The 24,434-nt window shown below is 42.8% G+C and overlaps 1 protein-coding gene across 7 annotated transcripts in view; it reads left to right on the top strand.

The window, feature by feature from the left end:
- The first annotated feature begins 6,724 nt into the window (after nucleotides 1–6,724).
- Nucleotides 6,725–24,434, top strand: part of RBMS3 (RNA binding motif single stranded interacting protein 3) — a 545,406-nt gene continuing 527,696 nt past the window's right edge. For 2 of the 7 annotated variants that reach the window (XM_083188637.1, XM_083188640.1), the window contains exon 1: nucleotides 6,738–7,420. In XM_083188637.1, coding sequence (XP_083044763.1) covers nucleotides 7,346–7,420 — 75 coding nt within the window. In that variant the 5' untranslated portion in view covers nucleotides 6,738–7,345. Of the gene's footprint in view, nucleotides 7,421–24,434 lie in introns of all 7 variants that reach the window. The other 5 variants (XM_083188643.1, XM_083188638.1, XM_083188641.1 and 2 more) reach the window with 5 other exon arrangements.

Consider the following 24,434-nt stretch of genomic DNA (forward strand, 5'->3'; position numbering starts at 1 on the left):
TTTCTTTGCTGAATGTTTGCAGCATTATATTGGCGAGGTTTGTGCTGTGGGAAACAGGTCAAACCTCTTGACAAAGGTATGCAGTGTAAGGACCATTACATTGTTCATGCTTTACCAGTTTATCCTTCTCAAACTGTAGGGCAAACTTATGGGCCTCCAGCTCTTGTGGAATGCAGTATAGTTCCACAACAGATGGAGGCCCATGAGTTTAACACCACTGCTCTAGGATCTTGCAATGGATGTAAGGTGTGTCAATCACTGAAGGGGGGGATGCATGGCCACACTCCAAACCTACACCAAGGGACCCATTATTCATGGAGGTGGACACTCCACAGGTCATGGTGGTTCTGGAGTGTTGTTGAGGAACTAACAATGTTTTAGAGTGCACATATGTGGGTGTTGTAAATGTAAATGTGTATGTCAACATTAGGCACATTGTTTACTTACCACTGCCATTGACATCCATAATTTGAGGTCCTGGAGGTGGGGTGGTATGGGATAGGGGACCAAGGAAGGATGAGGGAGGGATGGGAGTAGGTATCAAGGTTGTGGGGTGTGGTGGGGATTGGTAGGGGTTGGGGGTGGGTGGTGGGGAGTAGTTGGGGGGTTGGAAATTGGGTGGGGTGGGTGGGGAGTGGATGGAGGCAGGGGAGTGGATGTAGGCAGGGGAGGGGGTGGGGGCAGGGGAGTGGGTGTAGGTAGTGAAGTGGATGGAGGCAGGGGAGTGGGTAGTCGTAGAGGAGTGGATGTGGGCAGAGAAGTGGGTGGGGGCAGGGGAGGGGGTATAGGTAGGGGAGTGGGAGATATTGTCCTCCTCCTCCTCTTGCTCGCGAGCTTCTTGTGCCCGGATGCGTGCCCTGGTGCGTGCTGCGATGTGAATGTTGATTGAAGTGTTATTGAAGGTGGTGGGATATGAAAAAAAAAAAAGTTATAAACTCAAACAAAAAACATAATTTATATTTTCTTATTGCGTCTTAACAAATTAAAACATACACACACATACACATACAGATGTAGCGGACCTTATCCTTGCTGGCGATCCGCCAGCAGCATGCTGCTGGCGGATCGCCAGCAACACGGCGCCTCTATCTGACTGAGACATGCATGCGTCCCCCACGCACGTGCGTCTCAGTATCTGGGCGGCGGGGGCGGCGAGGCGGACGCAATACTGCCCGCCTCCCGCTCTACAGGGCTGGGGGGGACCTCTGGCCACTGTAGGGGGGTGCGGTCGCCCGGTGTGGGCACCGGGCGACCGAGGGCAGCACCGCCGGTAGGGGACGCGCGCGCACGTCCCCTTCCGGCATACAGATGGCGGCGGGACAGGGGATGGCGACGCCATCGCCATCCCCTGCAAAGATGACCACACATCCAACTCAAGTCTGTGTGTGATCTGTCGCATGCTCTGGTTCGTTCAGTCGGCATCATTTACGCCGTTTTCGGTAGGAAATTATCTGTGTAATTATGCAGTTTTCAGCGGAAAATTAAAGGCAGGATTTAGCGTATATTTAGTTGACTGCCTAGAAGGAAATGTTGTTGCAAACATGATGACTCTGGGTCTGATGGGTCTGCCTCTGAACAAGGGCTGATTTTAGCCAAGCTTCAATCCATGACAGAAGCTATACAGAGAAAGGCAGAGGAGCGGAGTAGGAGGAAAGAGAGCTGTGACCAAATGACCCAGTCAGCCCAAGGGTTAGCCTCACAGCCAGAGGCAGGCCCAAGTTCTCTGCCTCAACCCGGGGCCAAGCAACCAGGCAGAAAACATCTGAGACCCAGTAGTTGCGTGTTGAAGTGACTGCCTACCCCAGCAATCGGCCTGCATCATCTAGGAAACGGCGTAGGCAGGATCCCAACAAAAAAACACAAGAACCCTGCATCTTAGGAGTGTGAACTACAGATTTTGGTACCCCGAGCACGGGAATGGATAGAGTTAACCACCAGGAAGCTGACACCCTCTGCGAAGGACAAGATTTGGGCCCAAATTACAGATTAAGTTAATAAATTGGCACCACTGCACAGGGATGAGAAGTCTGTGTGCAAAAGGCAAGTGTGTTGCTTGAACTGATATGTAGTTGTTTGTGTAAAAATTCTACAATAGAATAGACCTTTTATGTTAAATGTGTGCTTATTGATATGTCGTTAGTTCCTTTACACATGTGAGCACATTTATAGAGGGGAGTGCTGTCCAGGTGGTGTGATTATGACACCTTGCAACATGGACTATCATTTCAGATGTTATTGGTTCCCAAACGCACTCCTCAAGACAACCCAACGTTCCAGGTATGAAGTATATCCATGCTTGGCCACTTAATTAGTATCTCAGTCAGTCTGATGTAAGCATCTGTGTGGAGGCATGAATATACCTATAAACAGGACCGTCAGAGGCAGAACTCTGGGAGGCAATGGAGTCATCTGCCGCCGGGCTCCTGCTCTCAAGGGGGCACCTCTTCACCACTGCCTGTTTAAATCCATTAATTAAAAGCCATCAAAATCGCTTCTGTGACTGAGTTCTGAAATATATGTGTTCTCCCTCTCTTTCTGTATAGACATACAGTATATAATGTATATTTCATAACTGACTATATATATTTTGAATAACGTTTTGTGTGTGGAGGGGGGGCACCAATATTCATCTTGCCTCCGGGCAACTGGGACAAACTTACGCCACTGAGGACCGTTGGGGTGCCTTGAGGACCGCTTTTGGTTTTCTGTATGTGATGATACAGCCATAATTGTGTGTTCCAAGAAGTAGCTAATAAAATGTGTGGCCTAACTCACCTTACTGTAACATGTCCAAATCTGTGGCTATTAAACACGTGGATGTCGTTTCACTTCAATGGGGTGCAATATGTCATAGTTTCATGCTGTTTTATGGAGTCCACAATCTGGAAGCTGCTAACTTATATTGAATCATACCATACCAGCCACAATGCTAACTTCTCTATAGTAATGATGTGTCATAGCAGAGGCCATGACATATGTAGTAGATTTACATTATTTACTTTGACAAATTTAGGTGGCAAGACTTCAAGTGTGGCCTGAAGAGGAAGCTGAGTGATCGGTGGAGGCACAGCATGACCAACGGGAGTGGACCTATGCCATTAGACCTGGAGCTGACACCCCTGGAGCATACTGCATTAGATGTGATCGATGAGGCAGAGATCAGTGGGTTGGTAACATGGATAGTGAGCTCCCGGTGGAGGTATTTGCTCCAGAGTTAAGAGGTAAATGTGGCAAATGTCTTGTTGGTGTTAACATACATTCTATATTGATGTGATGCTGACAATGTTTTTTACTTTACACAGCTGAGGAGGGGCCTCCACTGTTGCCAGCAGCTTCTACTTCAGGCCCACAGGAACAGCAGCGCACCACACAGGCTGAGGAGGACGTCCAAACTGTGCTGCTGAGGGACATTAGGCAGCGTGGAGTGGAAGGTGCCAAGTGTAATGAGCAGCAATTGGTGGTGCTGGACAAGATGACTGCTGCCATTAACAATCTGGGGCAGCAGACCAGCCGCCAGAGTGACATTCTGGCAGGTGATGTTACTCATACATTACCAATTAACTCCAGGACCAAAGCATTGAGTACCTCATGGATTGGGTCATACTGGGTCATACTGTGACCTTGCTGGATGGTGAAGTTTCGGCGCATGTGGCCACTGCATAAATCTAGGTATCACCATTATTTTCCATCTTCCAGTCACCATTGTTTTATGCACCTATAATAAATATTTTAAACTGAGAGAGATTCTCTCTTTACATCTTTAAACGTGCATTGGAGTCCATGTTCTTGGTAAACTAACACGGCTTCCAGGAAGTATTCCAGTACCGAAAAGATACCTTTATAGGAGTTATCTGAGTGTATTTATGTGAGTATGGTACGTTCATCTGTAACCAAACCGGTGGAGGGAACCATTGCTGCTATCACGGAGTGTGATCCATGTTAAAGATACCTTTATGCACAGGTTCTCACTTCTCTCTATGTGAGTGAGGGTATGCATTCTGGGGCCCTCTATATCATTCCTGATTTTTATTTTTTGATCTAGACGTACTAGATATTGTATTTTCTTTTTCTCCACCTGGTCACGAGAGAACGAGATCTCTATCAAAAAGAGAATATTGGTGTAGGAACAAGCATCATCGCCGTGTGCCTGATTTCTTGGAATATTGGGCCTTATTCTAGTTCACTCTTTCTGACAAAATTCTTCTTAGATGGACAAAACCATGTGCACTGCAGGGGGGCAGATGTAATGTGTGCAGAGAGAATAACATTTGGGTGAGTTATTTTGTTTGTGTACAGGGTAAATACTGGCTGCTTTATTTTTACACTGCAATATAGATCTCACTTTCAAGTAAAACCCCACCCAAAACTAATTCTCTCTGCACAAGTAACATCTGCCCCACCTGCAGTGCACATGGTTTTGTCAATCTAAGAAGGATTTTGTCAGAAAGAGTGAACTAGAATAAGGCCCATTTTGTCAGGTGTTGAAGTGGATGAAGTGATGGGTTTATGTGACATTTGTAAGAGAGGAATAAAGATGTGTGCACAGTTCCCAAACAGCAGTGATGAATGGTGAGAGTGAGTGATAGAGGGCCAGATGTGTGTTTCCTCCAATGGAAAAATGGAGAGTGGTAAAGAGTCAGCTAAAAAACTACCAAATTCTATGTTACAGAGTGGTGGGCAGATGTAGGAAGCCTTAACCAGAGATATGTGGTGGCAATCAAGTCCTAATTGCCATGTTACATACAGAGTCAAGAAGAGAGTTAGGAGCAGATTGCGTGGTTAATTATCAGTGTCCAAGTGAACAATTTGTAAGCATGGTACTTGTGTCCCATAATGTGTGCATGAGCAGGACAGAGTAAAGGCACCTATTGTATTTCTAACACATTGAAAGGAAAAGAGGGTTCCAAATACATTAGAGGTGTTGTTCGACCTGCTAGAGGTGTGTAATTTAATGATGTGAAGTGTATGTTTTTGTGCAAGTGTGAGTGTTGACACATGTCGACTCCTGTGAATTGTTGTCCTAACATGACAGGCACACTTGCATGAAGGGTGTAGATGTTTAAAATAGACCTAATTCCACATATTCCAACATGTGTATTTGGCCTACCAAACAATACAAACAATCCTACCTTGGAATGGTGTGAAGTGTAGAAAGTGAACCTTCCAATGTGTTTCAGGGCTGTGTATGGCTTGCAGGTACTGAAATGAGCTATTATACCAAATTGCCTGCAGCATTGCTTATTATTTTATTCAGGTGTGGTGCGCGTTAATTCGCCAACCGATTTCGGGGGTACTCAGCAGGATGGTCTAAGAGTGCTAGGGACCAGTTTTTGCTGGACCGGTCGTTTATAGGCAAAAGTGTCCCAAGCCCTCGCCGAGCAAAGCGGATGCACCTCTGTGCAGTTTGGGTACACGCTCTGTATACACCCAGGGATACGCCCAGTTTCGCCCTGTTTTCTGGCCTCTCCCATAAAAAACGCCCACAATACGCTCACTTTGTCCGTCTGTAATCGGACTCGTCTTTTTGATCGTAGACTACCGTCCACTAGCGGGGTGCTGTCGCCGCACATGCGCATTGCGTAACGTACGCATGGGCAGTGCAAAAAAACCCTGTTCCGTCCGCACACACGTCCGACCGATCCAACCAGAATAACCCCCAAAGGCACAGTCACCTCGTGTGTATGGGGCATAAGTGTCTGATTCAGAGTATAGATAATAATAATAATGAACAAACAAGGAGCAATTTGCACCTGGAATAATAAAATGCATTTATCTTTGTATGCTGGGGAAATACCGCCTGCTTTTATATGTAGCATACAAATACTGGCATTGTTTTCACACAAAGGGTATTAATTGCGATGTGTGTGAGGTGCATTTAAATGACAGCAATGGCACCCAATGCTGCACACTTCACAGGCTGATTTCCGTCTGAATTGGCACATAATTGATGATTACCCTATGGCAGGGCTGGGCAACACCGACCCTCCAGATGTTAATGAACTACAGATCCCAGGATGCTTTGCATTAGTTTTGCTATGTGGCCATGCTGAAACTGATGCAAGGCATGCTGGGATGTGTAGTTCATCAACATCTGAAGGGCCGGTGTTGCCCAGCCCTGTCCTATGGGGTAATGAGCACTTTTGTGCGAATTACGTCCGCCGTAAAGTGCGTCCAGTGCAGTGATTATTTGCCCTCGCGAATTAATCACAGATAACAGAATAGAATTAGAATGAAATGATCACACTGAAATCAGCCGCAGCAGCAATACAACATGATTTTGCCACTTTGTAAATTGCTCCTTTTTTTACCCTGTTCTTTTGTTGATTTGCTCCTGACATTGATTGCATTGCGTCTTTGTAACCTGAACACTACTCATATAAAAATATATTTTTAAACCAGCTACTGCCCTTATTTCATTCATATATAAGTCCCAGGGAAAGTTTTCTGTATAAAGCCTGTGCTTAGTAAGCACTTTCTTCTCCAGATGAATGGCCTTATTATGCCCTCCGCTCTTTTGAAGATAGGTTGCCACCACCAGGCTGGCTTTGAGGTGGTATAGCAGTAACCCAGCAGCACAGCACAGCCCATGGGAAAGCTGCTCTCAGGCTGCTGTGAGATAGTAGCCAGCAGAGGGAAGCTGTACTTTGCTTGCAGCAGGCTATTCCTTCTTAGAGGAAACACTGCAGCCTTCTGGACTGCGTCTGCCTCTCCAGGGAGAGGCTGCCTGTGCTGTTCCACCCACAGGCTGGAAGGAGGGGGTCTGAATGAAAGACAAGACAAGCCCTAAACACCATGTCACACCGTCAGGGAGACAGCAGCAGCAACTAGGCTAGAAGGGTTTTTTTTTCCTTTCTTTCTTAATTCCTTCCTTTCTTTTTCTTTTTTCCCCCCACCTATCAGGGGGAGGAGAGAGGGAGACAGAGAGAGAGAGAGAGGGAGAGAGACTGTGAGTAAGGAGGAGAGCAGCAGCTAGCCGGTTCTGCAGGAACCATCTGAGTCCCACAGCCCTCCTGCTTCCCATCACGGGACCGTACTCACCACTGGCTGGATTATACTATACACAAGCTTATTTCATAAATAAGGAGACAATTAATAATAAAAGGGGGAGGAAGACTGTCTGGAAGCATTCTTTGTTTTGTTTTTTTTCTTTTGATCTAGACCTATATTTTTCAGGATAGATGTTTTCCTTGTTTTGGAATTAAAGGAACAAAAAAAAAAGACAAGGGCAAATAACTCCTGGAAGAAGATCACTGCTGCCAGGGGTAGTGCTCTCTGGTTGGCAAGAAGGGCCTGGGGGCATTACTGTCAACGAGTTTTCTGCATCAGATATAAGGATTCCAGCTACATGGGCAAACGCTTGGAACAGCAACCAATGTACCCTCAGTACACGTACTACTACCCTCATTATCTCCAAACCAAGGTATGAGCCAGCAGCTCTCCCCCAGCAGTGTCTGTGTGATGTGGTCCACACTCAGGGGGTGATGGATAGGTGGCTGACACACAGAACACCAGGAAGGTCATGCAGTGTGGATCTGTCACCCCACTACCAAGCCCTCTGATTCTTTTTTTTCATTCTTTTTTTTTAATTCTTTTTTTATTATTATTATTTCTACACTATACCTTTGTTTCATTGAATCCTTTGTTGTCTGTCCCAGAGACTATATTGTTCTTCTATATTAGCGTAGAGCTCAGTTCTCTGTTATTCTCCTGACATAGGATGCAGATTGTTTTGGATGTGAGTAGAGTCTCAGTGGCACTTTAGTGAGATCTGTGCAATCTGGGCAGCAGAAAGCATGATCCAGCTGCAGGGGAATTCTGTGCTGATCAACTTTAAATGGGAAATGCACACAGCTAAAAGAGCCAAGACAATCTGATCAAGTGTTGTGCTGCAAGTTTGGGATATTGTAACTGTTTGGAACAGAGCATGTTTACACACAACTGTGAGGGCAGGATGCAGCACTCTCACTGTCTATCAATATTCAGCCATTAGGGCTGACCAGTAGTTAGTGCACTGCTCACAGGTCAGAGGTCAAGGCAAGGCAATGACCTGATGGGACAGCTACACACCTAGGATAGGAATCAGACAACACAGACCTCAGGTTTCTGTCTGCAGCTCTAGAAAACTGCTCAGTCAGGTGTTCTATATTACATTCTGCATTGTCCTAAACATTGTCTATTGTAGGGAGAACTTTACCGGCTAGTCTCACTCACAGAGGTGTCTCCTGTTCTGGTGTTTGCAATGTCAAGGTCAATTTCATTAGTACTTGTGTATTTTAAGAACCAATCAGAGCAGCACATACATTTCTTTGTCTTGGTCTCTTCATTCATTTATTACCAGAAGAAATGTAGAAAATGACCAATAGCACATTCATTATTTTGTGTAGGATTCCTGTAAAGAGCATGCTGTACGCAGTAACACACACACACACACACACACACACACACACACACACGTGTATGATACATTGTACTTTTTGTAAAAAAAAAAAAAAAAGATTCTAAAGAATCTTCATTTAAACATGTGTGGTCACTGTTAAATGAAAATCTAGATGCTTTGTGATAGCATTTAAAAAATACCACAAGTCGCTACAGACAAGCAGCATCTGGATCCTATTACTTTAACATGCTTTCAGCTCCTAGGGCATTTGGTTTCAGTCATCAGCATGCTATAGGGTGAGCCTAAATTCTATATGGGAGAACCCAAGTGGGAGCATGTCAGCTTCATCCTCTGCTGGATAAACAGCTAGCAGACACTTTTATATGCTGACATGCTCCAGTGAGCAACAATTACTCAGCAATGTACACCCAGACACAATATCCATTAATTAATTATTGTCCTAGCTTTCCAGTTGAATCCCCAGATGTTTTGTGCCACACATGCCACAAATTGAAAAAATGTGGGTTTTTTTTCTGACCATTTGAAGTTTGCTGTGTAGGCTTAGAACTGAAGTTTATAAACTGGACAAAGTTTGCTCAAAGGGTACCTATAGCCTGCACTTAGCGGAGGCAGCCATTTTGTTGGCTGACAATAGTCTGCCAATCAGTTGGCTTGCAACTTGTGATGTCACTGGGGATTGAGGTGTGTGCCTTATACTGAAATGCTGTCACAAATTTTTAATGAATTGATAAACAGCAGCTCATGATTCTTGGTTCAGCACAAAATATGGTCCATGGTGTGTAAGCGGAACATACACTTAAAAATTAATTTGTTGTCGGGTATAAGAAAAACTCGATTTTTGCATGACTACACTTATTTTTTAAACAATAGATCTGAAAAATCATGGTCCAGCATTTCTATGCAAGGGATGAGGTGGTGGCCAGAATTTATATGCATAATGCTGATTTTTCAAAAGATACTGTACTTTACTAATGTGAATTATTAATGATTACCATTAAGGGCTTTGTAATATTATATTTCCGTTCGAGTTTCCATGGTTAGCTTATAATTGATATAATTTGTACATAATATACACAATTATGGGAATATCATGTAACCCTAATATAAACTTCCTTTGCAGAAATGGAAGCTGTGCTTCAGCTGTATGCCAAAGTGCAGTGTGGTTATGTTGTTCTCGCTGTTAGTAATAAGCCAAGGGAAAGCACCCATTATCAGTGTAATGGGTACTGTTCAGACCTGCATATGAATGAATGAAAGAAATAATTGTTGCTGGAGAATTATATTTGCACGTTTTAAAACTGCTTTAGGAAATATTTCAAGAATGCTTCAGTGTTTCCTCTATGTTCCGTGGGTGACATCATTTTCATTGTAAATCTTCCCTCTTAGCATTAGGATATTAACACCTTCATCTCCCGTATTATTAGCTAAAGCTACCTACTGCTTATCTGAAAACTTCCTTTAGTGAGCAGTTATTATTATTATGTTTTATTATTAGTATTATTAGTATTCTTTTGGTTGTAATGCCCGATATTCCCGTTTTAAAGTGCTGTACTGAAATTGTATTATATTGTTCCGAGTATACTTAAATATTATGAAGAACCGGGAGATATGTCTTGCAATTATTATGTATGTCTTAAAAGTAAAGGAGAGTTAAATACTTTAATATGAATATTGATCTTCCCGTATGGTTTGTGGAAATTCTCTCCTACTAATGAAGGTAATTATCAGGCCCAGAGAATTGTGAGCAAATAATCATGCAGTCTCACTAGGATATCACATCTACTGGGATACTAGTGATTCTTATGTACATTTTTTTTTTTTCTATACAGTATTGAGATATTCTTTATATCAGAGGAACATGGCTTATTTTAATTCCTTCTACTTCAGATTCGACAAGGTGTACTTTTAATTAACTATATAAAATGATCACTTGAAACCGTGCCCAAGACACATCTCCACATCTCCATTCTAATTTAAATCTGAGGCTGACAAGATGCAGATCTGTTCTGGGATCTGTCCTTTTTTTCCCTCCCATTTGTCCTCTGCAAGTCTGCACCGATTTGTAATCCCAGCTCCGGCCGTGTGTCCCCACTCATGCTGACTGAGTGCAGATTTTCCAGACCCATCCCTACTTAGTAGGTTTACTGCATTTTCCACGTTTGACCATCTGGACATACAGAAGGCCTTGTCGGAAAGAATTCCAATATGCAGAAGAGGCTGGTATAGCTGGTGGTGTCCTCTGGTGTGAGGTTATAGGTGTAAGGAGTAATTCATCAACCACACACTGGTTTCAATCCACAATTCTAACCATCTGCAGCCTGGGAAAGTGCCAGTGGCATGCTGATCTCATGATAATATTCTGTGCTTACAGACGCAAGGGCTGGCATGCTTAAATTCTGCCATAAATTATATCGCTTTGTGATATGTACTCTGCATTGTTATTTATGTGTTAAATATTGAAATGTCCAACCTGTCATTAAAGAATCCGAAGTAATATTAAATTATATACATATATGCCACTTAATATGCTAAATCTCATCTTTAGAAATGCGATTTTGTGTTCTGGCATCGTTTCAACGTCATGTGATTTATTTCTAATCATTCGTGTTTGGATGAGCAGAAGCTGTGCTTGATCAGTGATATTAGACATGACAGATCTTACATTTTGTGCTAATTATCGTTACATTTACTTTGATTGCATTATCTGTTATCAGAGAGAATTAAACGTCATACTGTTGACAGTTCCAGGATAGCCCCGTTTGTAATGGTGCATGTCTTTCCAGTGTCCCAGACATTATGTAACTGTATATACAAATATACAACCCTGCCTCTGGAAAGTATGTTGCAGAAAACGCTGTAGAAGTAAACATGTAAAAATCACAAATGGTGTTAGTGGGAGCAGAGACATTTCACTATACATTCATTCAAGGCACATGAGAGTGAGAGAGTAGAGCGCATAGGTTCATTTCAGGTCACGTTGGAAACGGCCTGGACACAGTTGGCTATACACAGATATGATTTCACACAGCACTTTTCGTCTTTATGAGTACGCTTGGCAAGAACAGCTCATTCACTCACGAACATGCCAGTACTGAGGCTTCCAGGAAGTCAGCTCCCCCCCCCCCCCCCCCTCTTTTTTTTTTCAAGTTCAGAATTCCTTCTAATGTGTTGTTTTCAAAATGCCTTTAATGGCGGAAATTTATACAAGTAGAAACCGTTGATATTTATCCAAAACTTGATTCCAAGGCTGTGCTAAAATTCTGTTTTCTAAGAGCGTTCAGGGCACAGCTGTATGCAATTAAACAGTGTAATATTAAAAGCATGTGCATGAGAGATCTATTATGATAGAATTGTTCCATATAAAACGGCTGCTTATGGGAAGAACAGAGGAGCACTGAGCTCTTATTGATTCATGCATTGTTGTGTTCTGTGTGTGATCTTTTGGGGATATGTTTTTCAAGTCGGTTTACACACTGGGTTGAGTAGGAGGAAACAACTGTGCAATCTCTGGTCTCAGAAAGCACACAGAATAATTCACACTTTACGTCATGTGCTCTCTTTATAAAGAAATAACAAAACACTCATTATACATTTTTATGTTGCTAATAAATAGTCTTATCTTTATGGCTCCAAAACTATTGCGCTTCATTCCTGTTTAAACCCAGGAATTTGATATCTTAGTTACTCTGGATATTCATTGAGCTTGCTTTATTTTCAGATACTTTTACATAGACCACAAAAGCACAAGAGCTGACAGGGGATGTAGATCAATGGGATTATTTTTAATGCAGGTCACAGCTGCTGCCACTGCTAGAAGGGGCACAATCACCTTCATCTAGGCAACTGTTAACGTCATGTTTTAATTGTTCAGTTTAGTAAAAAGTAAAAGCGAAAGCACAAGAAACATAAAAAAGTTACTGGGGGGGGGGGGGGGGGGTAGTGCTAGCAGTGGAACAAGGCCTTAAAACACCTGCAACCCCATTTTTAGGCAGGGGAGCTGAGGAAGGAGGGCCACAGTGTTCTCTAGCATGGATTGGTGGGCAACTTTTAGCATGATGGAAAATAGTGTGAAAGCATGTGACCCAGTGTTAGGATAAATTAACAAACTGTGTTGGGGGGTGTTTATTCCTAGATCACCCTCCAGCTGCTATATTCTGCTCTCTAATTACGCACCACAGAAATGCCTTGCTTTCAAGTGCGTTGAAATCATTTTATACCACTCTCCAGGTGTTATTTTACTGAGAAATGGGTCTCTATGTACTAAGCCTTGACAGAGAGAAAGGACTAGCTCCTTAGTGCCATGTTACAGGCTGTGTGGCAGATATACTGTATGAAGCAGTGATAAGGGAGGAGGCGTGAGCAAGTGGAGGAGTGGACCATGGCAACCAATCAGTACTGAAGTAACATCTATAATTTGCATAATATAAACTCATACAGAGCAGCTGATTGGTTGCCATGGACCACTTCTCTGGCTTACTTCTCCCTTATCACTGCTTCATACATCTACCCCTCTGTTTTAAAAATGACAGGAGCTGGATAGCTGGTTAGTTTGTACTTTATCTCAGTACACTTTATCTCTCTCTCTAAGGTTTAGTATTATGAATAACCCAGTGGTACCTTAGAGTATCAGTATTTTTTCAAGGCACCCCTAGTCCAACAGTTTCTTATTGATAAATTAAAATAAATATATTAAATTAAGTAAATGATGCTTACCTTTCACAATTAGGCTCAGTCATGTGGTGGTAGATATAGTAGTGGATGTCATTGCCCACATAATTTATGATTAGCAGCCAATGGCAGTTATTCAGTCCTGTGATCAGGTAAAAGCCGCCCCGCGATTGGCGATTAACTGCAAAACCATTTGCAAGCCACACACCTTTTAATGATTTTTCCAGTTGTAGTCTGTGCGAAGCCCAGGACTTACTTGACTGCTAAAATCGGATCAGGGTCGGAGCTGACGACAAATACCTTCCCCTTAAATACTCCTGCATTTTCCCTGACACTCCCATAAATCGGCTTCCTGTCAATCAACTTGTGTATGGCCAGCGATAAAAAATGTAGCAGGATTTTATCAAGGGCAGCTCCCAGGGATCCATCTGATTTGGTACTTGATGTGCCATTTTTATATACTGATGCCTGCGATTTATCTTATGTGCAGCAGGTCCAATCTCCAGATCTGATCCGATGCACACAAAAACGTGCATCGGATCGGATGTCACACAAATGCGATTTGGTCACCTTTAACACAATTTCTTGGCACGATCCGATTGGCCAAAATTGCAAAAGTGTATGGCCAGCTTTAGACACAATCTTAAACAAATAAAGGAGCAAAAAGATCGCTAGATGATTCTCGCACAACTGGCGTTTGGCATGACTATACCAGAAATGTACAGTATGAGGATATTTCTGTATAGCTCCAGTGTGTACCCGGCTTTAAACTCTGTTGCTGTTAGGCCAGATCTTAATAGGCCTATACCATACCCTCCAACATGACCCATTCCGTTAGGTACAAAATGCTCTGTTCCTGGACTTCCCTGCCAATGGCAGTTACAGAGGTGGCGCTCCAGCACAGTCCAAAATTCAAAGAGGGGGAGTCACATCAACTGTCAGTGAGTCCAGGATGGGGTGGCATTAGGTGTGGCTCCCCTTTTTGAATATTGGACTATGCTGCAGCCTCACCTCTGCAACTGCCACTGACAGGGAAGTCCAGGAACAGAGCATTTTGTACCTAATGGAATGGGTCATGTTGGAGGGTATGCTATACTATATATCCCCTGGAGACACTCATTATTACTGCAATAAAAAATAAAAATATCTTTTTTGCTCCATGTTCCTAAGCAGATCCCTTAGTGGTACAATAGTGCTGCAAAAGAAGGAGATTTGGTTGTTACGTAAAGTCTAATGAAATGGACAAATCTGTAATCATATACAGTATATGGCTAGTGAGTATAAAACGGAGCATTTAAAATAAAATAAATTGCTAAAATACTATTTAAAAAAATAAAACAGTGAATTCTGAGTGTAACAATAAAACTGTTGAATGTACAATTTCAACGGGTCATGCGACCGATTGTGTGCACATCATGAGGAATATCGGTAGGATGCACGGTTCCGCGGGTCGAGAGGGTGATCATCAGATCATACGTGCTGCAGATATGATCCGTCGGCTTTGCTTGCGGTCAAATAACTGCTAATTGCTGGACAGGTGTGTGGCTAACTATGGTAGTCTATATGTTGATACTTGTGGGTTCCCGTAGTTAGCCACACACCTGTCTAGCAATTAGCAATTACTCGACCATTTAGAGGGGCTCAAGGCACAGTTCACTCTTCTGATTTCCACCCTGCTGCACAGTTGTTAGCTGCATGTATTAAATTATCTTTTGGATTCAATTGGAATTGTTTGGTGAGTGCCCTCTGTTTGGACTTAAAAAGCCTGACTGTTCTTCTGGATTTGGCACACTTGCTGTGTGACCTTAGTGGTGCACCCCACTGCTGATCTGGACTGGATGTGCGGGCGGATTATTCTACTCTATATATTTATTTATATATATATATATATATATATATATATATATATGCATACACATATTCCTTAGTGTTTTACAGAGAACTTTTTACTATTCACTTCAGTCCCTGCCGCAGTGGATCTATATTCCCTGCTACATGTACACACAGTCAGGATCCCGACAGGCATTTACCCGACGTCGGGATCCCAACTGTCAAAACACAGACAGCCGGGTTCCCGACGGCCATCTGCTATTTTCCCTCATACAGGGAGAATAGAATAGGTGGCGAGTGTAGCGAGCCACCGTGCCTGCAGCGTGGCGAGCGCATAGTTGCGCTCACCATGCTGTCTGAGTCCAGACAGTTGGGATCCGACGTCGGGTTAATGACTGTCGGGTTCCCAACTGTCGGACCCCTGTACCGCACCCTGCACACACACATACATATTCACATACACACACACATTCACGCTAGAGTTAATTTTGTTGGTAGCCAATTAACGTACCAGTATATTTTTGGATTATGGAAGGAAACTTCAGAGCATGGAGGAAACCTATGCAAGCACAGGGAGAATATACAAACTTCACACAGTATATGCCCTTATATATTGATAACAGCAATACACCATAGTCCTGGGAGTACTTTATATTGTAACATATGCATAATAAACAAGTGCATGTTGGGGATATTGTCTGCATATACCATATTAATGCACTGTACATTTATTTAGTATTTATTTATTTACAGTTTCGGTACTCTTTACCTAGAACGGCGCCCACGATTGAAATCGTGGTCATCGCGGGTAAAAATCGCGGTGATCGCGGTAATCGCGGGCATCGCGGGTAAAATTGGATGGTCGCGATGCCCGCGATGACCGCGATCACCGCGATTTTCCCATAGGGAACAATGTTAAAAAAGGCTGATTGACCGCGATTTCACTGTTAAATGGCTCAATTGACCCGATTTGGCCATATTAACCCTGAATTAGGCCCAATTAACCCTTAAATGTCCCCAACAATTTTTAACGCCACCCCACGATCCACGCCAACCCGAAGCGTGGCGAGCGCAGCGAGCCCGCGAGGGGCGGCGGTACGCGTCCTCCGACCTTTTCATGCCCTACTATCCACGTCGGCGTGGTGTGGGAATATAATAGTGTGGCGAGCGCAGCGAGCCACCGAGCCCGAAGCGTGGCGAGCGCAGCGAGCCCCGCGAGGGGACGCGGATACCTTCACAGGTAGACGCGTCCCCTCGCGGGCTTCACAGGTGTCCGGGTCGCCACGGACACCTGTGAAGCCCGCGAGGGGACGCGTATAACTGTGAAGGTATCCGCGTCCCCTCGCGGGGCTCGCTGCGCTCGCCACGCTTCGGGCTCGGTGGCTCGCTGCGCTCGCCACACTATTATATTCTCACACCACGCCGACGTGGATAGTAGGGCATGAAAAGGTCGTAGGACGCGTACCGCCGCCCCTCGCGGGCTCGCTGCGCTCGCCACGCTTCGGGTTCGCGTGGATCGTGGGGTGGCGTTAAAAATTTTTGGGGACATTTAAGGGTTAATGGGCTCTGTGGCCCATTTAACATTGATTCCTATGGCAAAATCGGGTTGATTGAGCCATTTAACACTAAAATCGGGTCCATCGCGACTTTTAACATTGTTCCCTATGGGAAATCGTGAGCATCGCGTCGCGGGCATCGCGGGTACGTTTATGGCCGGCCGCGACGCGACCGACGCGATTTTTCAGGTTTAACATGGTTTTCAATGGGAAAATCGCGGGCATCGCGTCGGTCGCGTCGCGGGCAGGCATAAATGTACCCGCGATGCCCGCGACGGGCGCCGTTCTAGGTAAAGAGTACCACAGTTTCTTATATAGCGCAGCATATTCCGTTGCGCTTTACAATTGGAAACAACAGTGATTAAACAAACTGGGTACAAACAAACCGACATAGAGGTAGAAGGGCCCTGCTCGCAATTTATAGGGATAATAGGAGGGATACATGAGGATAGAATTCAATAGCATGGCAGTACGCATGTACATGTGATTGCGTACCTTTGTGTTGACCGCCCAGTGTCTAAAACGTAATGATAGCTGCAGTAACAGAACTAGTTGCAAAGATATGCTTTACGCCCCTGCCCAATGACTATGAGGAAAGTTTTGTTTCCATTAAGCCATTATGTATGTAAAGGTGGATACACACTATAAGATTATCTTTCCAATCTGGCTAGGTGGAATGAAAATCTGGTAATGTCTGGGAACAAATTACAGTTAACCATTTGTTCCCAAAAGCTGGAAAATGGACAAAAACAGGCATTTGCATAAATGAGCTAAATCAAAAGGATTTAACTAATATAATGACCAATTCTGTCTGTTTACCATGTTTGTGAGCAGACAGCCAATTGTCATTTGTTCCCACAAATTTCCAGATTGTCATTCCAAAGAGTGAGATTGGAAAGACAATCTTATAATGTGTATCCAGCTTTACACTATGGACCTTATTCTAATCTGATTGGTCCCTCACGTGTTTGCACAGGGGGACTGATGTTTTGCGTCTGTGCATGAACATTTCTGCGCCTGTGCAGACCAGGGTGGGAGCGGGCATGGCTGCGAATAGATGTCTATGCAAATCATTCGCCGGCCATTGAATGATTTCTCACCCGCACCCAAGGCTGCAAATGGAATATTAAGCAAATCATCCATTTTGCAGCCGCGCGGGGGATCACGGTGTGCGAGGGCGGCAGGCAGCTGTGCGGGCGCCGTCTGGGGGACTTGCAAGGCTGAGTAGCCTTGTGAGTCAACCAGAATAAGGACCTACATGTTTCCTGCAGTTTATAAAGCTGTAGAGTGAAAAAGTTCTTTCAAATTAACCTACTGTAACTGAATATGAAGAACTAACTAACTAAATTATCCATTGAAGCTGCATGTAACAACTGTAAATTTGAGTTTTCTTTGCAAACTTCCTTGAAACATGGCCATGGGCTGATTATTATTATTATATTTGCTGCAGTTGAAAATGAAAAACAGGAATTTAAATCTTTGCTTAATATTCTGTGAAATACTTATGTTTGTCTTGAAGGGAGACAAGAACGCCTCAGTAATAGCATCACTCATTTAACACATATTTCAGTTATTTTCCTCAATTAAGAATTAACTGCTTTTAAAATACATGCCGGAATCATGTCACATAATATCGTAATAACCCAATGACAAGTGAGGCATCACATAACAACTGAGAGAACTGTAACAATGGAAATCCATATCAAATGGACCTTAGAAATATTAGTTTTAGTAATGAGCTATGTGATTGGGGAGTTACAAGAATATACTAATGAAAACATTTCTTAAGATTACAAAAATTGAACTCTATGGTGTTTATCTTTATATTGGACATGGGATGAGGTTGACACAAGCAATTGGTCGACATAAAGATGGTTTTTCAAGTTGTTTTTTTTTCCAAAAAAGGACTTGTTCATACTTTACCAGCCTAGTGGAAGTGGAGGGGGAATATAATAGTGCCCAAGTGCTACGTCGACATAGACACCCCCAAACTTTTAAAACACATGTAGACATTTTATGTCAATCTTTTGCATGTCAGCCTAATCAATGACAACCTAGACACTGTCGACCTAACAATCCAGACCCTTGGACACTCGAACTAGAGTGTCCAAGGGTCTAGGTTTTCAGCCAGGGGAACATGTTTCCCAAGGGGTACCTCAAATATCTCCCAGCGGTACTTGTGTCTGTTGAATACAATGTTTTTTTGCAATTCAAACAGTCTAATTTGTAATTGTCATTTATTTCATATTTTTATTCAAAAATGGTCTATAGTACATTGAATGTTAAACGATTTTAATGTTCTTATTTTAAAGTGGCTCATCATTGGATCTGCTACTAGCGCTAGGGCTGTTGAACCTGACTAGACGTTGGACTTGAAATGGTTACATGCATAAGTAGTGGCTAGTGGCGTAAGTTCGTTCCAGTTGCCCGGAGGCAAGATATATATTGGTGCCCCCCCCCCCCCCACACACACACACACACACACACAACCCTATAAAACCTTACATAAAATATATATATTTCTGTTCAGAATATAGATAGATCGAAAGATCAATAGATAGATAGATAGATAGATAGATAGATAGATAGATAGATAGAACATATATATATATTTCAGAACTCAGTCACAGAAGCAATATTGTTTGCTTTTAAATAACTGATTTAAACTTCCAGGGAGAGGTGCCCCTTCGGGAGCAGGAGCCCGGTGGCAGATGACTCCATGGCCTCCCAGAGTTCTGCCTCTGAGTGGCTTTGTATAAAATTAGAGCTAATTGGATATGCAGTATTTACCTTGAATACTATATATATTTTCACACATTCTGGGATACTTAAGGGTCAAGTCAATTATTCACAAGAGGGCCCAACCTCGCCTGGTCTTTAAGACATTTGGACACGGCCCTACAGGACTGCACAAAAAAGCAGGAGTCGAGAGTAGTATAAGTACATTATACAGCTATGCTCGCACGGACTTGCAGGCGGGTCTAATTGACGCAATCATTTCGTGTTCACAACGCACAATTAATAGCACAATTAATAGGTAACTTATTAAATATTTGCTACCTCATAGGGTTGTGTTTTAAAGAAAATGTATTTATTTTAAAAAGAGTTTGAGAAAACCCCTCTCTGTCATTTTCCTTTGAAAGCCCTCAATATTGTCAGAAAGAAAATCACAAATGTCTTTGAAGTCCTGTAGCATAATTCCACATCTGATATGCATCTAATTGCTTTCTGCAATGCAATAACAATTCACTTGCATAGATTGCATAAAGAAGGGGACATAGCTCTTAGCATGCAAATAGCTGGATATGCTTCTTCATTTGACAGTGTTGAATTAGGAATGAGCCCATGGTTCCATTTTTTTCAGCCACCTTGTCTGTTTAATAACTGTAGATTGCAGTGAAATCTAGTATTAAAGTGACACCATGCACAGTCAGGAACTCCTTTTGATGCTACAGTGGAAATGGTGAATGAACTAAGCTTACGGGAAGGATGTCTTGAATATATACAGATCTGTAGCTTCAGGAAACAGTTCACAAGTGACTACTGTATGCTTTCATGTTTTATCTGTAACTAACAAATAAGCATTGGTATCCAGACAGCATCATAACAGATGTGTAATAGCCAAGATTATGTCCTTTTGTGTGAATGCGTCTTATTGTGAGATATGAACGGTTCATTTTCTATCAGTTGCACCATTTTTGATCCAGTTATTCATAAGTCAACACGTGAGGAACACTGAATTAAGTAAACTGAATAAATGTTAAACAATCATTTTAATCTAGGAAATATACAGTAGGTATGTACAGATGGAGCACCTGTCAGCCAGCCTCTAGTTTCACCAAATGTCCATATGCTCACGCATCAGCAAGGTAGTGGGGAGCGGCTTCCCTGCCCGTCGCCGCTTCAGAGACATGGGCAGGGAGTGAGGGCATCTGGTGGGGGCTGCGGGTGAGCTGCAGGGAGGTGTATGGGACCGGTGGAGGACTCAGACGGAACGGGGCTCGCGCGAGCCCCTGCCATCGGGTGGAGCGAGGCAGCGAATGGCGATTATATCACCTCTTACATCTTTAGTAGTAACATACACAATAAATAGGCACAATTTTTGACTACTGCTAATGCAAACTTAAATCTAGCGTCTTTGTTCGTCACTATCATCAGGGCTCAGCTACGCATAAACACTCGGGGACTAGGGGCATCGCTGATATAGTTAGCTGTATTGGGGGTGCCGCTGGTCAAACTAGATAGTGCATACACACTAAACGATATCATTTACCAATATATTTCACTGGCATGTGACATCACACACAGCCAGTGAACATGCTGGTCGTCAGCTACATAGACAAAATTGCAGGTTCTGATTGTATGATTTGGGGGGGGGGGGTTAATGATGCACATGTATGTATATTGTACACTCAATATAGTTGAGTGTATATTGTACACTCGGCTATATTGAGTGTACAATATACATACTATATACTTCATATACATACTACTTGAACATACTACACTTTTTTTTATAAATATATCGCTCTGAGTGATATCTTTTAAAAAATTGATTAGTGTGTATGGGGCTTAAATGTTTTCATATCATGCAATGTGCAAATGCTCTTACTTACAACTGTACTTTATGCTCATAATATGTTGAGCTTGCACAGATGGAGCCAAACAGCGCAATTCGGTCTTCTCTGTTTGATGTAATTGCACTTTGCTCACTCAGTGTGAGAGTGCAGTGCAGCTTGGGTAAGCACATCTAAACACGAATGAAGAATGTCTACATTCTTTCCTAGCGTTTGCCCGCGCTGATGTCTGTTATTGCTCAGCGGAACTCACAAGGGTCGAGTGTAAGACGTCTCATTTTTCCTTTATGGCTCCTCTCACTGATGTCACATGGAGATTACACATAGGGGGTTATTCTGGTTCACTCACAAAAGCAAATTCACTCTCTAATGGACAAAACCATGTGCACTGCAGGGGGGCAGAGTGAGTAACATGTGAGAGAGTTAGATATGCGTGTTATATTTATTTATTTATTAACAGTTTCTTATATAGCACACACATATTCTGCAGCGCTTTAAAGAGAATATTGAGTTATATTGTTTCTGTGCAGGATAAATACTGGCTGCCTTATTTTTACACTGCAATATAGATATCAGTTTGAAGTACAAACCATAGGAAATAAACATTCCCTAAAAGTATATTCTTGAAAAAAAAGTCTATGCACAAACACTTATGAAGTGAGAGATGTTGCCCATAGAAACCAATAAGATTCTATTTGTCATTTATCTAGCACCTGCTAAAGCAGGGGTTCCCAACCTCGGTTTTCAAGGCCCCCGAAAACCCCCACCCCATTGTTCACGTTTTCCAGGTCTCCACACAAAATCGCAAGTGAAATTTTTAGCTATCAGATTCTATTAATAAATTATGTAGCAACTTCTACAGGTTAAAAGCTACAATCTGGCTGCCATGGGTAACATCAATCACACTTTAGTAAATTTAGTCTTTATAGTTTTACTGTATGTATAGATCAATTAAAAGACACCCAAAATAAAAATATAAGGAGTAATGATGCAAATAGCTGTAAAGGTCCCAAGTCTCCTCGTACTTTCATTCAGCAAAATGTTTGTTAGGCAAATTGATGCTAAAATAAATGAATTTATGGGTAATGTGACGTTTGTTACCTCTTGCGTCTTTTTGGATGCCAAATACAATAAAATAATCATATGCGCATAATACCCATAGTTCTAGTAATTTCATATGTTCCCAGTATAAATATCTAGATCTGTCCTGTGAAAATATTACACATTAGTTCCCTAAGTATTGAGAATGTATACATCTACAAATAACTCATGACATAGTGACATATGACACAGAACACATGATATGTATGCACATTGTAAATTCAATATACAGTATCTGGTCCTACTTAACAGTGTTTGTTTCTCCCAGCACTGAAATGTACTGAAAAGCAAACCAATTAGTAATGCAGGCTTGGAAAAGGCGTAGTTTAAGGGAAAATATGGACAGATGGTACAGGTATGATGTATGGTGGCACCATTCCTTCTTGCTGTGAATCAAATGACCTTATATAACCTTCTCTAACGTCTAATGAAATCTTTGCAGTTGAAGGTTTAATTGAAAATACTGTAACTTTATAAATTAAATCCTAAATTTCATTGGAACTCAAGTGGGCATAGAAATTGGTATGCTTGTATAATAATGTGACAGCTCTGGACTAATTAACATTAGTAATTACTGTAATGCACATTTTTCCTGTTACTATAATACCTATCTGTAGTGTACAAAATGTACCTGTGTCAATTAGAAATAAATGAAGGCTTGAAAAGATGCTTAAGGCAGTAAAGAATAGCAAACTAATTGAATATATTCAAGAAGGTTGCTAAGTACTCTTTAGATGAGTGGTTCTGTGTCAGGGGCAGCTCCTAAACTCTCTCTAGACTCCTGCCAATGAGAGTTTGGGGGCAAATTTCAGAAATTGAAGCAGCCTAATGCTATGTCCCAGGTTCTGCAAGCATATACATTACATACATCTTCTCGTGTGCTTAGCGGCACCCCCTGCACTAGGTAGTCTGCCCTGCAAAGGGGCATCTTAAGCGGCCCATGTGCAAATGTCTTCTAGTGCCCATTCTCACCAGCCGGCAATGCTGTTGACTCTGAGCACTAGGGGACCCTAGTGCCTGACCCAGAGTCATGCACAAAACACAAGAAAAATGGCCAACACACCATTTTCCCAGTGATTGCTGCTGAACACCCTGATGCCTTGAACACGCAAAAAATGCAAACACTGCACCCATTATAAATACGTCAGTGGTGCTGCAGCCCAGAGGCTGTAGACACCGCTGTTCTATATGTTACAGCTACATACCCAATTTATGGTCAAAGTTTGTGCTGCTCTTTATATTTAATGGGTCTATGGGGGCTTCTAAGATTCTGGGCATAGCATCTGCAGTGTAAAGGCCCCGATACATAAGTCATAAGGCTAAGTCGGACCAATATGCCCCTGAGTTCCCCCCCGTAGCTCCCCGGGAGCACTTGATGTGCATATAATTTGGCACTTGATGTGCCATTTTTACATGCAATAAATGCATTCCTGTCTGTTAGACCTTTGCTACCTTATTCTACTTACCAGCCTTGATCAAGGGCCGTTATGTCAGATTTAATACTGGACGACTTTGAATACATTTGACTTATCCTTTACAAATCTACTTGAAAGACTGGGGAGTGCCATTTTTTCCCTTCATTTTAACCTCAATACAGTTATTCTTTTAACAATTTAAAATCCCATATTCAGTATGTGTGATATGCTAGTGAATATAGTGTAGCGGTAGGCTATCGCTATGTTAGTTGGGGGAGTGATACAAATTGATTCTAAATTCTTGTGGGAAAGGGGACCTTTGATGTCATAATCACGTCACACGAAACAACACAGGGAGTAGAAAAGTCCGAACATGAAAGCCCAAATGTACCCTTGGGGGCTCGCTTTGCTGGCCACCTAGTCACTGAAGGCAATGGTGGTGTGGATAGTGGAAGCCCCTTGTGAGCTTGCTGCGCTCACCACGCTGCAGGCCCGGTGGCTTGCTATGTTCGCCACAGGTTCTATTCTCCCTCTATGGGGGTCGTGGACCCCGACAAGGGAGACTAGCCCCTGTGAGTCAGGATCCCCCCTGTCGGAGCACTGGCAGTTGGGATTCTGACGTCATGATACTGACTGTCAGGATCCCCACTGTCAGAGCATCAAGTGGCACCAAACCTTGCTCCCCTCCCCCATATGTCATATGGTTTGTCGACAAAGGTCCTTTCTCACACTCGGATATAGCAACTACCGTGATACACAATAGATGTAATCTAACAACTTAGAGCCTGACATTATTAAACGGAAATGCTGTCTTATTGCACATTTATGGCATTCTTACTGGCTTTATTACATTAGCTGTGAATCTGAAGCAGAGGAGGCATGAAAATAA

Source organism: Crinia signifera, chromosome 5 (assembly GCF_055691185.1).
Source record: "Crinia signifera chromosome 5, ASM5569118v1, whole genome shotgun sequence".
In the NCBI taxonomy this organism is placed as follows: Eukaryota; Metazoa; Chordata; class Amphibia; order Anura; family Myobatrachidae; genus Crinia; species Crinia signifera.